At 39.8% G+C, this 13,771-nt stretch overlaps 1 protein-coding gene across 7 annotated transcripts in view; it reads left to right on the top strand.

The window, feature by feature from the left end:
• The window catches only part of ALS2 (alsin Rho guanine nucleotide exchange factor ALS2), a 103,583-nt gene that overhangs the window by 22,709 nt on the left and 67,103 nt on the right, over positions 1 to 13,771 (top strand). For 4 of the 7 annotated variants that reach the window (XM_043505598.1, XM_043505595.1, XM_043505597.1 and 1 more), the window contains exons 12-20: positions 4,106 to 4,171; positions 4,744 to 4,764; positions 6,888 to 7,050; positions 7,830 to 7,961; positions 8,228 to 8,356; positions 8,785 to 8,855; positions 9,353 to 9,419; positions 11,812 to 12,014; positions 12,154 to 12,219. In XM_043505598.1, the coding sequence (XP_043361533.1) occupies positions 4,106 to 4,171; positions 4,744 to 4,764; positions 6,888 to 7,050; positions 7,830 to 7,961; positions 8,228 to 8,356; positions 8,785 to 8,855; positions 9,353 to 9,419; positions 11,812 to 12,014; positions 12,154 to 12,219 (918 nt within the window). The remainder of the gene's footprint in view (positions 1 to 4,105; positions 4,172 to 4,743; positions 4,765 to 6,887; positions 7,051 to 7,829; positions 7,962 to 8,227; positions 8,357 to 8,784; positions 8,856 to 9,352; positions 9,420 to 11,811; positions 12,015 to 12,153; positions 12,220 to 13,771) is intronic. The other 3 variants (XM_038421678.2, XM_038421679.2, XM_043505599.1) reach the window with 1 other exon arrangement.

The following is a 13,771-nucleotide window of genomic DNA, read 5'->3' as shown; positions in this document are numbered from 1 at the left end:
AAGGGAACTCTGCATGACAGCTGCTTGTATTGTACCTGTTTGTGGCTGAACTTCGGTCACCAGGGCAGTCAATACATCACCCTTCCTAAGTGTGAGTCACACAAATATTTTTGTTTCTAAATATATTGATTAATTGGAATAACCAGTTTCTTTCCCTCTCCTGGATATCTGAGATGACAATTTTCAGGTTTCTGTCTGCAACAGTAAATGACACTTTCTTTCTCTTAATGAGCTGAACTGACGATACCAGTGGATATTTTTTGCTCAGCAAAAAAAACTATAACATATATAAAAACCAAAACTCCATCATGCATTAAGTACATCCCATGAGTTATTCAGCAACAGACATCTCCCCACCATCTCTGATCCTGTCTGTTCCAGATACAGCTTTTCCTGTGGCTTGGTTTCCAGAGCTGGTTCTTACTATTAGTTTGCTCTTATGTAGTTGGTGCTTTCCACATTATTGGTGACTGAAAGGGGGTGCTGCTTCTGGCAGAGTGGCTTTCTTGGTTTCTCTCCCTGTTTTTCTTTCTCATCTGGGATCTCTCCATATTCTTTCTTAGTCTCCTCTTGTTTTTTACCTCCTGTCTGCTGCTGTTTTTTGTCTTCAGGTCCTTAATGCTTTCCTTCATCTCCTCTGCATATTTCTCCATCCATTCTACTGTCTATAGGTTCTTATACTTCACTAGTCATGGTTGTATCTGAGTGCCTTCTAGTAGTGCATTAAGCAATGTGGCTAGTATCTGTCATGTGTTCTGTCAACTTCTCTCCAGGTGAAGTGTACAGTGGAGTGTTTTTTTGTTTGGGATTTTATTTTTTAATTTATAAAAATATGGTGTAAACACATGTTGCTATATATTCATGTTGGGGAAAAAACAAGGTCAAAGGCATGCGCCTTGCACTTAGAGCAGACGTGGTGAAGTTTGTGATGGTCCTTTGTTCCAGTGGAAAAGCTCTCCTGTGGCCCCAGACGCTGCTGACTTGCTACTTCCCAGCCAGTCTTTCCTATGCTGCTGCCTTAAAGCCATTTTCTATCTTTTCCTATAGTGAGTCTTTTAATCTAGATGTTCAAATGTAAACTGCTGTTCTGTAGAGACTTTCTTCCTGTGCCCGCTGCAATGTTTATAAAGTTTGGTGCCACTGTTGTGGTGGAAACATTGAACCTGAACTGATGTTAACATCTCTGAAAGTGCATTGATTTGTGATCTTTTTTCCCAAGTCGACAGATTCAGATTTTGATCTGAGGTTTGAAAGAGACCTTAAACTCTTTTGAGTTATCCTTGATTGTTATACTACAGCATTGCCAATAGTGATACTTTTGCCACTATAGGAATGACAGACGTGGTAAAGAGGGGCTAGCCTGTTGTCAGCCAGATTGGGGGTTACAATTACAAATTGTACAACCAATTACAAAACTAAAAGGCCCTAACAGTACTTCAAAAAGTGCACACGTTGAATACTCCAGTTATATATTGAGGGGGACTTGTGCCTTTTTTAAAAGTAGTGCAGTCAAAGCAGCAGAGGCAGGCGTCACCCAGGTTGGAGAACAACTGAGTCCTCTTCAGCCCCTAAGACTATCAATACAGCAGATGTTTTAACAGCTTTTCTATCCTTACTCCTCCACCCACACAACAGGAGAGGGAAGCTGAATTTTATACTTCACAAAACTGTTCATTATGGCAGACACCTTTGTGGCCTGTCCTGCATCTCTTGCAGTTGGTGAGAAGAAAAAGATTGAGTATTCAGGAAGGTTACAGTTGCTTCAGAGGCCTCGGGTATATTTGTCTTTGGGAAATGAGAAAGGTTTGTGTCAGTGGAGACCTCTTCTTACTGCCTCACCTCCTTTCTTAAGGGCTTTTCTAAACATAAAAGTTATTGGTATAGTTAAAGCTGTACAGCCCTCCTAGTGCGGGCACAGTTATATCAGTATAAAGATATCTTGTTCCTGTGTGGGGAAGGGGAATAGCTATACTATTATGTCACCTGAAGACTGATATAAGTGTATCCACAGTAGGGCTATACTGGTATAACCACCTTAGTGGTGTGATTTTTTTTTTTATTTTCATTATTTTTTTAAAATCAAAGAAATAGTGTTATACTGCTAAGTCTTAGTTGTAGACTAAGCCTAATTTTTTATAACCTGTGGAGCTTTTTAAAAAATTTGCTTGATTTTTACCATAGAAATCTCAGGAATGTTGTCTTTAACGAAGATATTCTTTGTTCCAAATGTTCATTGGGTACTGATGTTACTCCCATTTTAAAAAAAACAAACAGTTCAAAATAGTAAGATTAAAATTGACTTTCCTCTCAATTCCTATGATATCATAATTTGATTAGTTCTTCAGTCACCATAGAATCTTCTACAGTAGATACAACCTAATTTTTCTCATTTGTGCCTTGGGGGGGAAAAAATCCTTTCCAGTTTTCTTTATAAAGCCTAAAAAAGGGTACACGCTTGGGTTATTTTTCTTTCCAGGTGACTTTTTAAGCTTTAGTTTATGCTTCAAAGGCAAGGCCTGTCATTCTGTGTTAAGATATAAATCCCTAGGCTCCTATCTCTGATCTGCAGGAAAACCAAAACTGTCCTCCCTGATCTGGGGGAATATTTTTGCCTAGCTGTACGGAAATGGAATTTCTCCTTGGCTTTTAGAACTGTATGTCTCTAAACATAAACCAAGAAAGAAGCTCAAGAATTTATTTATTTTTAAAGCAGTTTCTCGTTTTTTAGTTCGTCTTTTTTCCTCTCTGGAAGAGAGTCTAGCAAGGCACTAATCTGAGAGAATAAGAAGGCTCGTAGTTCAAGATCTTCATCCATCAGTCATGAAGATTCAGACTAAATGTTTTCTTCTTACAGCAGCTCCCCTGTTGCCTTTTTGAAGAAAGAGCACATTCCGAATCTGAACCTGAAGGTTTGGAGGACAAGGTTTTATGACAAGTTGTTCCTGAATATTTCAAGGTCATATGAATAATAAAATAGTAATCAATAACGCCCTGCACAGATACAAAATTTGTAACCACATCCAATCTGCAAAAATGGTCTGTGGAAATCAGCATCTATGGATATAAGATATCCACAGATTTGCAGGGCTCTACTCATCAATATACTTAACATCCAGCCTGAGAGACAGTAAGAGAGAGGAGAAGAGGATTAAAGAAGGAGGGGGAGGAAACCAGCAAAAAACTAAAATTATTTCCCTTCAGGATCAAAAATGTGAACTTTTGTATTCCTTTACATTCACCACTTCATGGTATCACTGTGGCTAAGCAGGCATGCCCAAGTAATGCCAAAAGATTCACTAAACAAACAAACAAAAGTTCTTGTCAGAGCAAAAATGGAAATCATGCTTATCTCTCTTCTGAAGATCACTACTGCTCAACAAAAGCCCATTGTGGCGTGGACAAAAGATGAAGTGCAAAACCAGTTTTCCAATAAAGAAAAACTCAAACCGATACTGTAGAAAATATCCCATACGCATGCTGCTTTTGATTTGGTTTGGTTTGCTGACAGTTCGTTGCATTAAATACTATGGCCAAGACAATCCTTCTGGTCAGATTGTAGAAGTCCTGTTCTTAAGCACTCCAGAGGAATGTTTTTATTCAAATTTCTGGTCAAGGGAGTGGTTGAAATGGCAGGAAAGAGATCTTATCTTTTTTAATATAATAAGAAATTAAACTAGCCCATTGTATAGGACCAGATAGCCATTTCATGGATACACAGACATTGGGAAATCCAAATGCTAAGGTTTCTATAGCAAAGTAACAGAGCTACATGGCACTAATGGCCAAATCGATACTTCGGGATGCAATGTACATGGTGTTGAATGTGGCTGAGTTAATAGTTTGTTATGGAAACCTTGACTTCGGAGCTGCATTATGGTTGAGAATGTAAATGTGCAAGTGTAGCGCGCGTGCACGCGCACGCACTCTCTCTCTCTCGACCTAAAAGCATCTTTCGAGCACTCTTGTAATAAAGTGGGTACTAAAAATCTATTACTATTTGGTCAAAATACTGAGAGATAAAGGAATTCACTGCCCTTCTCCCCAGAGATTTCAGAAGGTGGTTTTTAATTTGAAAATGAGGTTTGTTTTTTCATATCTGTTCTAGGTATTGCATATCTGTAACAAACTTTCTGGTGATGGGAGGATTCATGCTTCTTGCAAAGCCAGCAATGTAAGTAAATCTTTTCTAGTGTTTTGATTTCTTAATCAGAAAGACTTACTTTGTTGTGTTAACATATATGCATGATAAAGGACATGCAGATTTTATTTTTTTTTCCTGGCTTCCCTCACATAATCTTTTAGGACTTTTGGGTACCGTAATTTTTTTCTCATCAGGTGAAGAGAAATTTCAGTATACCTGTCCTCATCTATGATTTATTATCCCTTTTTTATAAACCGTAGTGAAGGTATTTAGCTAGGTCTGCTTTCTTGAAGGTGGAGAAAGAAAGAGTAAACAAAAATTGACTGACATTATTTTAAATAGATTTGTCAGATCATGGTTCATGAGAGCTTAGCTGAAGGCTAAACCTTCTATCACCATTCACAATGCCTATAAATATGATCCTTATATCCATTACTCCCAAGTAAATCCATGGCAGCTAACTTTCTTCAAGAGCTAATAAGCTTAGATAATAATGCTCCTAACTTACCTTTTTTAATTTTGCAGTATTTAATAGTACACCATTTTGAGGTACCTCTTTTTTAAGAATATTATTCTTTTAATCTTTCCTTACTCTTGTCAAGGAGAACACTGTCTCTTATTAGGTGAGTGGAACTCTTTTTTTTTTTTTTTTTTTTTTTTTTTTTTAATAGAAGGAAGAATAATTGTATTTTATTCTCAATAGTGTTGATCCTCTCAAGCTGCTCTGAATGATGTCACTGACGTTTAGTGTTTCATCTTTAAAATGATGGTTATCAGTTATATAACGAGAATTGAAAGTAACGGTTCATCTCTGTCAATGCAGAATTAACAACCTAATACATCTTTTGGCTCTCTTCATTCTTTGGAAAAGCGATTGCAATTTGGGGGTTATATGTTAGTGTCTTAGGAGTTGCAGTCATGCAAAAGTTTTTCTTGTCTCAATTCTTCCAGTGTTACGGGAGTGACTCAGTTAGTTGTCCATTCTTTGGTGTACAAAGCACTCCATAAACCATGTCTGTGTTACCTCCTTTTAAAGTGTCCTAGGAGCCAATGCAAAGAATTCTAGAGTGCATCTGAGGACCATCTGTGCCTTGCTAAATGTGAAATCTTTCAATGGAAAAAGGTTCAGACCCATCTACCTATGCATTGATCAATTTTTTTTAATGGTGCAGTGTTGCAAGCTCTAAATTCAAATTCCCAGTACGGGCAAAATTTCTGGGACAAACTGTTTATCCACTGACAATTTCAGATGCTGGAGGTACTCAGCATACTGAAATCTTTATATCTAGTGTCACTGTCAGTAGTGACAGCTTCTAATACTGACACCTAAGTTGCATTAGATAGCTAACACTTTTTCAGGTTCTGAAACTTTAGGGAGGAAATATGTTCCTTGTAACAAAAAACAAGAAGCTTTCTTTGCAGATAATGATTGTCGTTAGAATGAATCATTTGTTCTGTGAGCGCTTTTCAGCAGGATAGTCTCTGTCAATGGTTAACGTAAGCTGATCTCCTATAGATATTTCCCAATTTGGGCATTTTAGTAGTCAAACTTTATATATGTAAACAACAACAAAAAAAAAGACAAAGTATAAGTTTCACCAGGAATCCTAATTTGTTGGCAGACTCCTGGGTATTTCCTCTAAGACAGTGGGCAAGACCTGTGGGCATTAGGACTCTATTACTTGATACCACTACAGAGACTTCCCTGTGAGGATCTCAAAGCACTTTAAAAATGCAAACTATCCAGATGGTTAGTCTTGTGTCATAAGAAAAGCAATCTTATCTCCAAAGAAGGCTTTTTTTTCCCCTTATGCTTGTTGAACAAGACGACTCATAAATCTTATGGGCAGAACTAGGCAAGGTGTATTCATTTGATATTTGTGAGGCAGTATCTTGCTAACCATGTAGAACTCTTAGGTGTCCTTCTGTGCAAGTCTCCAAGCTGGTTCTTTGTTCTCTGTTGCTTGCCTTTTCAGATTGCTTGAGCCTCACAGAATTCCCTGTTCAAATTCAGTTTTCTGAATAACTGCCTGTGTGTGTGTGTGTGTGTGTGTGTGTGTGTGTGTGTGTAAAAATCTTGTTCTTGCTCCCAAATGTAGTATTCTCATAACTATTTCCATCCTCTTGCATGAACTAAATTAATCTTCCATTTAGGAAATCAGACTGAGGATTGACTTAGATTCCCTGTGTATCTTTGAAGTAGGATATGATTTTTCTAGCTCGGGGAAAAGGCTGTTCAACTTCATTGAACAACAGTGGCGGGGAATAGAATACGCAAAGGTGTTTAGGGAGTTGCATTGGAACAAAGATAGGGACTTTTTATTGCACTTTGTTATGCAAATCACTTTTCTCAGTATTGGAGATGCATTAGTTTAACAGGTGGCATGGAAACCCATTCTCCTTATATATTTTCACCTGGCTAGTTGGAGACCTAATGGGAAAAAGGCAAGTAGCTGTCTAGCTTCCTCCTTGGAGAGTAACTGTTCATTCAGCAAATCTGCGCATAAATGCACAGTCACTAAATTAACTGACATCAGCAAACAAGTCCAGTACTGAAGTTAGCATAGAGCTATGTTGCTATGTTATAACTAAATCTCCTTTAAACTATAATGGGAATGGATCCTTTGTGCTGTTCATCTTGCTCTTTTTAATCTCTGCTGGGTTTGATATAACCCCATAAGGGGAGCTTTGTAATAGTACTGCAAAGCATTACTAAGGTTTTGTTATGTCATTCTTTCACTTTCAGTGACTTTTTAGGTAAAAACCAGGAGTTGTTACAAGATCTAGCTGAAATGCAGGAGGAAAACATACAGTTGGTCGAAGTGCTAAATACCCTGTTTTTCTTGCCAGTCAGACGACTTCATAACTATGCTAGAGTTTTGCTAAAGCTTGCTACGTGTTTTGAAGTGGTAAGCCATCTTGTCATGTATGAAACTTAATTGGTAGGAGATTTTTTGGGGGGGATTGCTTGTTCTTTGATTACACATTGGTATCACCAAACCATGAAATCACTAAACTAATATTTTGTTATAAAGCTATACTACAGCAATTTGATTAAAACCCTTATCTCTTTAGGTTTATAAGTAGGCTTGGCAGAACTCTATTTTAATCATGGTCAGTACACATTGATTTCAGCTGACATGCTGAAATTGATGAAAAAAATATATTGATGGCAGGTGTACACCCCCTCCCCCCCAAGCTCACTTGTGCCTGCAGAGATTCAGTGTCACTGGCCTTGCCACCATGTAGGGAGCCCTCTGTGGCCCTGCTGTCATGGCCCTGCTCCTTTATGCCGGTGACAGCAAGGCGGAGGATGAGCGCCGGGACATGGGGGAGGTCATCCTATTTCTAAAGGGCTGTGCCCTTGGGCAGGAGCAGTTTAGTACTGGAATAACCTCCCTCATCGTCAGGGGCTCGTCATCCTCCTTGTGGCCTTGGCTGAGGATCTCTGCTCTGCCAGGCCAGGACTGCAGCCTTCTCCACACCTGCAGGGATCATGTGTCACTGGCGGCACAGGGAGCCCTCTGCACTTCTGCTATCACAGAGGGCCTGAGGACAGAGCCACTCAGCAGCAGGGTGGCCTCCCCTGCAGTCAGGGGCTCAAACTACTAACCCATTGTGTTTGGTACACATCCTTTGAAACGTTTTGTCTCACAGAACCATTTATTTTTGTTTGTTTACCCTTTAGACATCTCCAGAATACCAAAAACTACAAGATTCTAGTTCTTGTTATGAGACTCTTGCTGTACATCTCAATAGGAAAAGGAAGGAAGCAGAATACACACTGAGCTTCTGGAAGACCTTTCCTGGGAAAATGACGGTATGATGACAGCTAAGTTGCTATTGCCACTAGCATCCCACTGCATGTTTGTATAGGCCTGGCACTGAAGTCACTACTTTCCTCTCCCTATGTTTCCCTGCCTTATGATGACGATCTACTTGAGCCTCTCTGAGATATTGGTTAAAATTTCCAAAAATCAATTTGGCCCTTTTTGTAAACAATAATCATAACACAGACTGCACTGAAATTCAGACACTATCAAGCACATTTAATATATATATATATTTTTTTAATCTTAATTGTAGGATTCCTTGAGGAGACCAGAACGTCGGTTAATCTGTGAAAGCAGTAATCGGGGGTTGTCCCTACAGCATGCTGGGAGATTCTCCGTGAACTGGTTCATCCTCTTTAATGATGCTCTTGTCCATGCTCAGGTGAGCCAGTTCCCATAGCTCTCAGAACTGAACTATTTTCACCCCAGCTGGTTGAAAGCATGTGATAATTTTTCCATCTGGTGAGTCTGTCGTTCTTAATCTAGGTTTTTATATTGTGTCTCACGATGGTGTTGGGATACCTAAAAGTGAGAAGTGTTGCCTGTTTCCAAAGAGAGCTGAAATAACCCTTTGTGTCCAACATAAAAAATATTCATACATCGGGTCTTCATTATGGCTTCAGAGGTGTCATGGTTTGCAGCTAGCACTTGTAGGAACAACTAGCTTTCAGGGCACAAGTCTCATGCCCAGTCTCAGCTGCAGGGAGACAAAACTGCGGGGGATGATACATCATAAGGAATTTGGGCTAGGGCAAATGGATGTATGAGCAATTTACTTTTTGTTTTCCCCCTTCCTTCCCCCTGCTACAGTTTTCAACACATCATATTTTCCCCCTTTCCACGCTGTGGGTGGAGGCTCTTTCAGAAGAAGCTGGTAATGTGTAAGTATTCCTCTGTAACTAGGGTTCATTCTTTTTTTTATTGCTGAAATTAGTCAGATGCTCCTAAATAATAAAATTTGAAACCATTTGGACTAAATCTTGTAAGCCAGGCACGGAATGGGATGTGTCTTTGGTCCATATATTCTTCTAATGCAGTTCAAATTTTTTTTTTTTTTGTATTTCACTGTGCTCGGTTAAAATAGCAGAATCCTATGTTCTTGTTTTGTACTTGTTCATGCACTCATGTGATTTACAGTTGGGGTGATGAGGAAGAGTGCAAAAATTAGCCATTTCTGAGACTCCTTGTTACTGTTTTCTTTTAAACCAGCAGTTAAAGCTAAGTGATGCTCACTGTAACACTCATTTAAAAAAAAAAAAAAAAAAAAGCTAACCTATCCCTCCTTTGGTAAGAAATCTAGATTATTTTTCCAGGTTGAAAATTTCACCAGCTAGTGAAAGGTCATTTCTTGATTGGTTTTATTCTTGTTTCCACTTAGGAATGGTTTGAAGGTTACTACACCAGAGGAACACTTCATTCTTCTTTCATCAACACCACAGGAAAAGGTAGGCAGATGCAGAACTTCTTAATTACCTCTGGTGATGCTAGAGAGACAAGGTGGGTAAGCTAATATCTTTCATTGGAGCAACTTCTGTCGGTGAGCGAGACAAGCTTTCAAGCTATACAGAGTTCTTCAGATCTGGGAAACATAGTCAGAGTGACGCAGCTAAGTGTCACAAGATTGAACAGATAGTTTAGTATAAGTAATTAGCACATATTCTATGGGACCATTCAAGGTAGAGTGGACTGTTAACATCTCTGTAGTAATTGGACAAAAACAGAGGGGTGGGGGCGTAATGGCTTATAGATTACTGTAGTAAAACATAAATCCAGTGACTTTATTAAGACCATGAATTTTAGTGTCTGACAAAGTTACGAATTTAAAGGCTTGTTTTTTGAAAGCGTTGTGCCTTTTTCCTTTAAGGATGAGGACTGAGAGGTCAGGTATAGAGTGAATGTTTTGTGAAAAATGTTCATCAACAGGTGATATGGTGTTTTTGTCTTGTATCATTTTCCTGTATGAGTTCATTCAAGATTGTAATGATTGTCTGTTTTCACGCACATAGGCATTTAGTGCACTGGGTGAGGACCACATGTTGTCATAGAAATGTATAGGACCCTAGATCTTGAAAGGTGTATTATGGGAGGAGTTGATCATTGTAGCAGTGGAGATATGTCTGCGGGTTTTGCATCTGTTCTGGCAGGGTCTGGTACAGCTTTGAGTAGGTGTATCCTAGTCTGTGGGTAGCTTGCTTTTGATGAGCTTGGAGAGGTTGGGGGGGGGTGATGTATGAAGGCCAGAAGTGGGGGGGTTCAGGAAAGATTTCTTCCAGAATGGGGTCCCCATTGAGTATGGGTTGTTGTTTGATACGCTATATGGGTTTCGTTGTGGGGTGGTAGGTATTGAAGCAGGTTCTGTCAGAGTACTTGGGTGGCCTGTTCAATGATGTGATCTACTTCTCTGGTGATGTGTGGGTTTGGTTTTGTTCTTGTTGTGAAGGTGATTTTGTGTGTGTAAGGTGTGTATCCCGGACTTCCTTCTCAGAGCATCTTCTGTGGTGTCTAAGTGTCTGGCTGTAGATAACAGATGTCTTGGGGTGGTTGGTTGGGAGGTTACTGGATAGGTGTGGTGATCTGGGGGGGTCCTTGTATATAGTTGTCCATAGGGTTCCATTGTTTGAAGCTGACTGTGGTGTCCAGGAAGTTGATGCAAGTGTCCCAGAGAGAGTTTAATGAAGAAGTAAGTGGTGGTTGCTGAAATCTGACGGAATGTAAGTCGTCTGTCCAGATGATAAAAATAGCATCAATGTGTATCTCGGGTATTTCATTGGTTTTGGGTGCATTTGCCTACAAATTCTCTTCAAGGGGTGAAAGTAACTTAAAGGACTTACTGGTATGCCGGAGTCCTGAGCAAGGGGTGTGGCCTCAACTGGAAGAGGCAGGGTCTTTAAATACCTGGGCCCTTTAAATCAAGATTTAAAGGCCCCGGGTTTCCAGTAGTGGTAGTGGTGGGTAGGAGCCCTGGGCCCTTTAAATCACCCCCAGAGCTACCAGGGCTCTGGGCCCTTTAAATCGCGGACGGAGCCCTGCCGCTGCTACCCCGGGGCTCCGGCAGCAGGGCTTGGGCGACAATTTAAAGGACCTGGGGCTCCCCGCAGCATCCGGAGCCCCTGGCCCTTTAAATCACCGCCAGAGCCCTGCCACCACTACCCCGGGGCTCAGTAGGCAATTTAAAGGGTCCGGGGCTCTGGCCACTGCAGGGAGCCCCGAGCCCTTTAAATCACCAGCATGGGAAAGCCAGTCCAGTCTGGCACAGGATACCAGCTCTTTTCAGTACACCAGACCGGCTTACTTTCACTTGTGCCCTTGGAGTAAAGATAATTCAGCTCCAGTTAGGGGTAGTCTTGATTTAAGTTTGATGTTGATCAGGTGTTTTGTAGTGTCCAAGTGGTGGGTACTGGTGCCATGTTTTTTTCCTGGAGGTGGCAGTCTGTTGTTGCAGTTTCACTTTTTGGTTTTGTTTTGTTTTTGGTTTTTTTTTCTGTTGGATGGCTGTCATGAGTTAGATATTTATAGTTGTTTTGGATTTCTTGTGTGATTTGCAGGTAATTTTTTCTTTTTTTTTTTTTCTTCTGTTTCTTTCTCCTCCTCCATGGTGTGGGAGTGTGTGGTGATACTAAGCATCCTTTTATATAGGGGGGATGGGGAAAATACCTGTGAGACAAGATACACCTCTGCTATGTGAATAGGTATCACATGTTAACAGTATTCATCCAAGGAACTAAAGTCTTACATTTTTATCTACATTTGTCCTTCAGTAATACCTGTGTAAAGAGAGATGGATTACTAAAGACGATGGATTACTAATAAAACTCTTCTATAAACTGTCTATTTCAGACAAAGTGGCTGAGGTCTATAAGCCAAGCTGTGGATCAGGCCCTAAGGGGGACGTCTGACTTACCACCTTATGGAAGTGGTGGGAATATTCAGAGGCAGGAGCCTCCTATTTCACGTAGTGCGAAATACACCTTTTACAAGGACCCTCGGCTTAAAGATGCCACCTATGATGGGCGATGGCTTTCTGGGAAACCCCATGGCAGGTAAAAGCATTCAAACTCAACGTTTGAATGGGATAGGAAGAGGTAGTTTGGTTGCTGTGCAAAATAATCATTTTCCTTGCATAATACATGAAATACTAGTGAAACTGGCTTAACGGTAGTGGGTGTATGTGTGTTCCAGAGGGATCCTAAGATGGGCTGATGGAAGGATGTATTCTGGGATGTTCCGAAATGGCCTGGAAGATGGGTAAGAGCAGAATTCACTACCCTCTGAGCTAGAGAACAGAGAAAGTGTTTATGGTAGATAGTGTTCTTCTCCTCTCTTTTTTTAGATCAAGGTTGTGTGTGTATATAAAAAGCTTGCTGTCTGTAAGTAAACAATACAAAAAGCAAATGAAGTTTGGAAGTGGAGGAGGGGATGGTGAGAGATGGACAAGTGAGTCTGTGCTAGCTTCCCTTAAGAAGGATCAGTCAACTTTCTTATCTTTAAGACTAACAGATTTATTTGGGCATAAACTTTCGTGCAGATGCATCTGAAGAAATGGGTTTTTACCCACAAAAGCTTATGCCCAAATAAATCTTTTAGTCTTTAAGGTGCCACCAGACTCCTTGTTTGTTTTTTTTGTGGATACAGATTAACATAGCTACCCCCGATGCTTTTCTTATCTTTGCTTACCAGATAAGCCTTCTGTTGTATCTGAAGGTTGTTGGTTTTGTTTTTTTTTTTTTTTAAATGATTCAGCTTCATTATTTTTATTTGCTCCTTCAAAAGGCATATAATGCTTTTATATAAGTTAGGGGTGCACCATCATCTTGAATAGTGAATTAAGTTCTGGCCACTTCATCTCAAAAAGAGTAGAAATAGAAAACGCCTGGAGAAAAGCAACAAGAAATAAAAAGCCAAAGGATTCCATAAAGAGAAGCCTGGTGGTTAGGACTGCTTTTAAGAGAGTTGATTAACAAGAAAGGGTACATGATAGTGATATGTAAAATGAATAGTATAGAGAAGGAAAACAGATAAATAGGCATTCCCATCTCATAATACAAGATAAAGGAGCTATTCAATAAAATTGAAAAGCAGCATTTAAAACTCATAAAAGGGAATAACTTTGTGCACAACATATAGTTTAACCCTTGGAATTTGCTTCTACGCTATATCATTGAAACCAAGAGCTTAATAGTTTTCAAAAGAGGAATAGACATTTTATATGAATAATGAAAACTGTGGTTATATTAGGTACTTAAAAGGAATTTATGGTTTCATAAGGGACTTCAACCTAGACATTGCAGCAGGACTTCCTAATGTATGTAATTGAACCTGTAGGAGCTGGAAGATTGGAATGTTTACAGCCTCCAGACAACTTCCTAAACTCTCTAGCTCAGCTGCCAGGACATAACAGATCTAAGAGCCCCAACTGGTCATTTGGTCATTCACAACCAGCAGTGTATCTCAGGAATATCCATTTAAAAAAAAAAAAAAGATAAGAGGGGCGGGGGAAAAAAATTCTGCAGGTCAAAAACATTAAATTGTAATTAAGATTAGAAATACTAATTTTGTAATTAAACACCACTACACATATTTGGGAGTATGCAGCTCATGTGGTCAGTGTTGAATACTTTGCTGTTCATTATTTCCTGTCTGAACCATCTACCCAGCCACTGGAATACCTGGGCCCTTTAAATCAAGCTTTAAAGGCCTTTAAAGTCTGGAAAGACAGCAGCATCAACATCTTGAGCCTCTGGCACTTCATAAGCATATTAAAGACCTGTGCCACCTTCCCCATCTAGTTAGACGCTTT

Source organism: Dermochelys coriacea, chromosome 11 (assembly GCF_009764565.3).
Source record: "Dermochelys coriacea isolate rDerCor1 chromosome 11, rDerCor1.pri.v4, whole genome shotgun sequence".
NCBI lineage: Eukaryota > Metazoa > Chordata > Testudines > Dermochelyidae > Dermochelys > Dermochelys coriacea.
The sequence above is the reverse complement of the archived record's forward strand: the minus strand, read 5'-3'. Positions and strand labels throughout refer to the sequence as shown.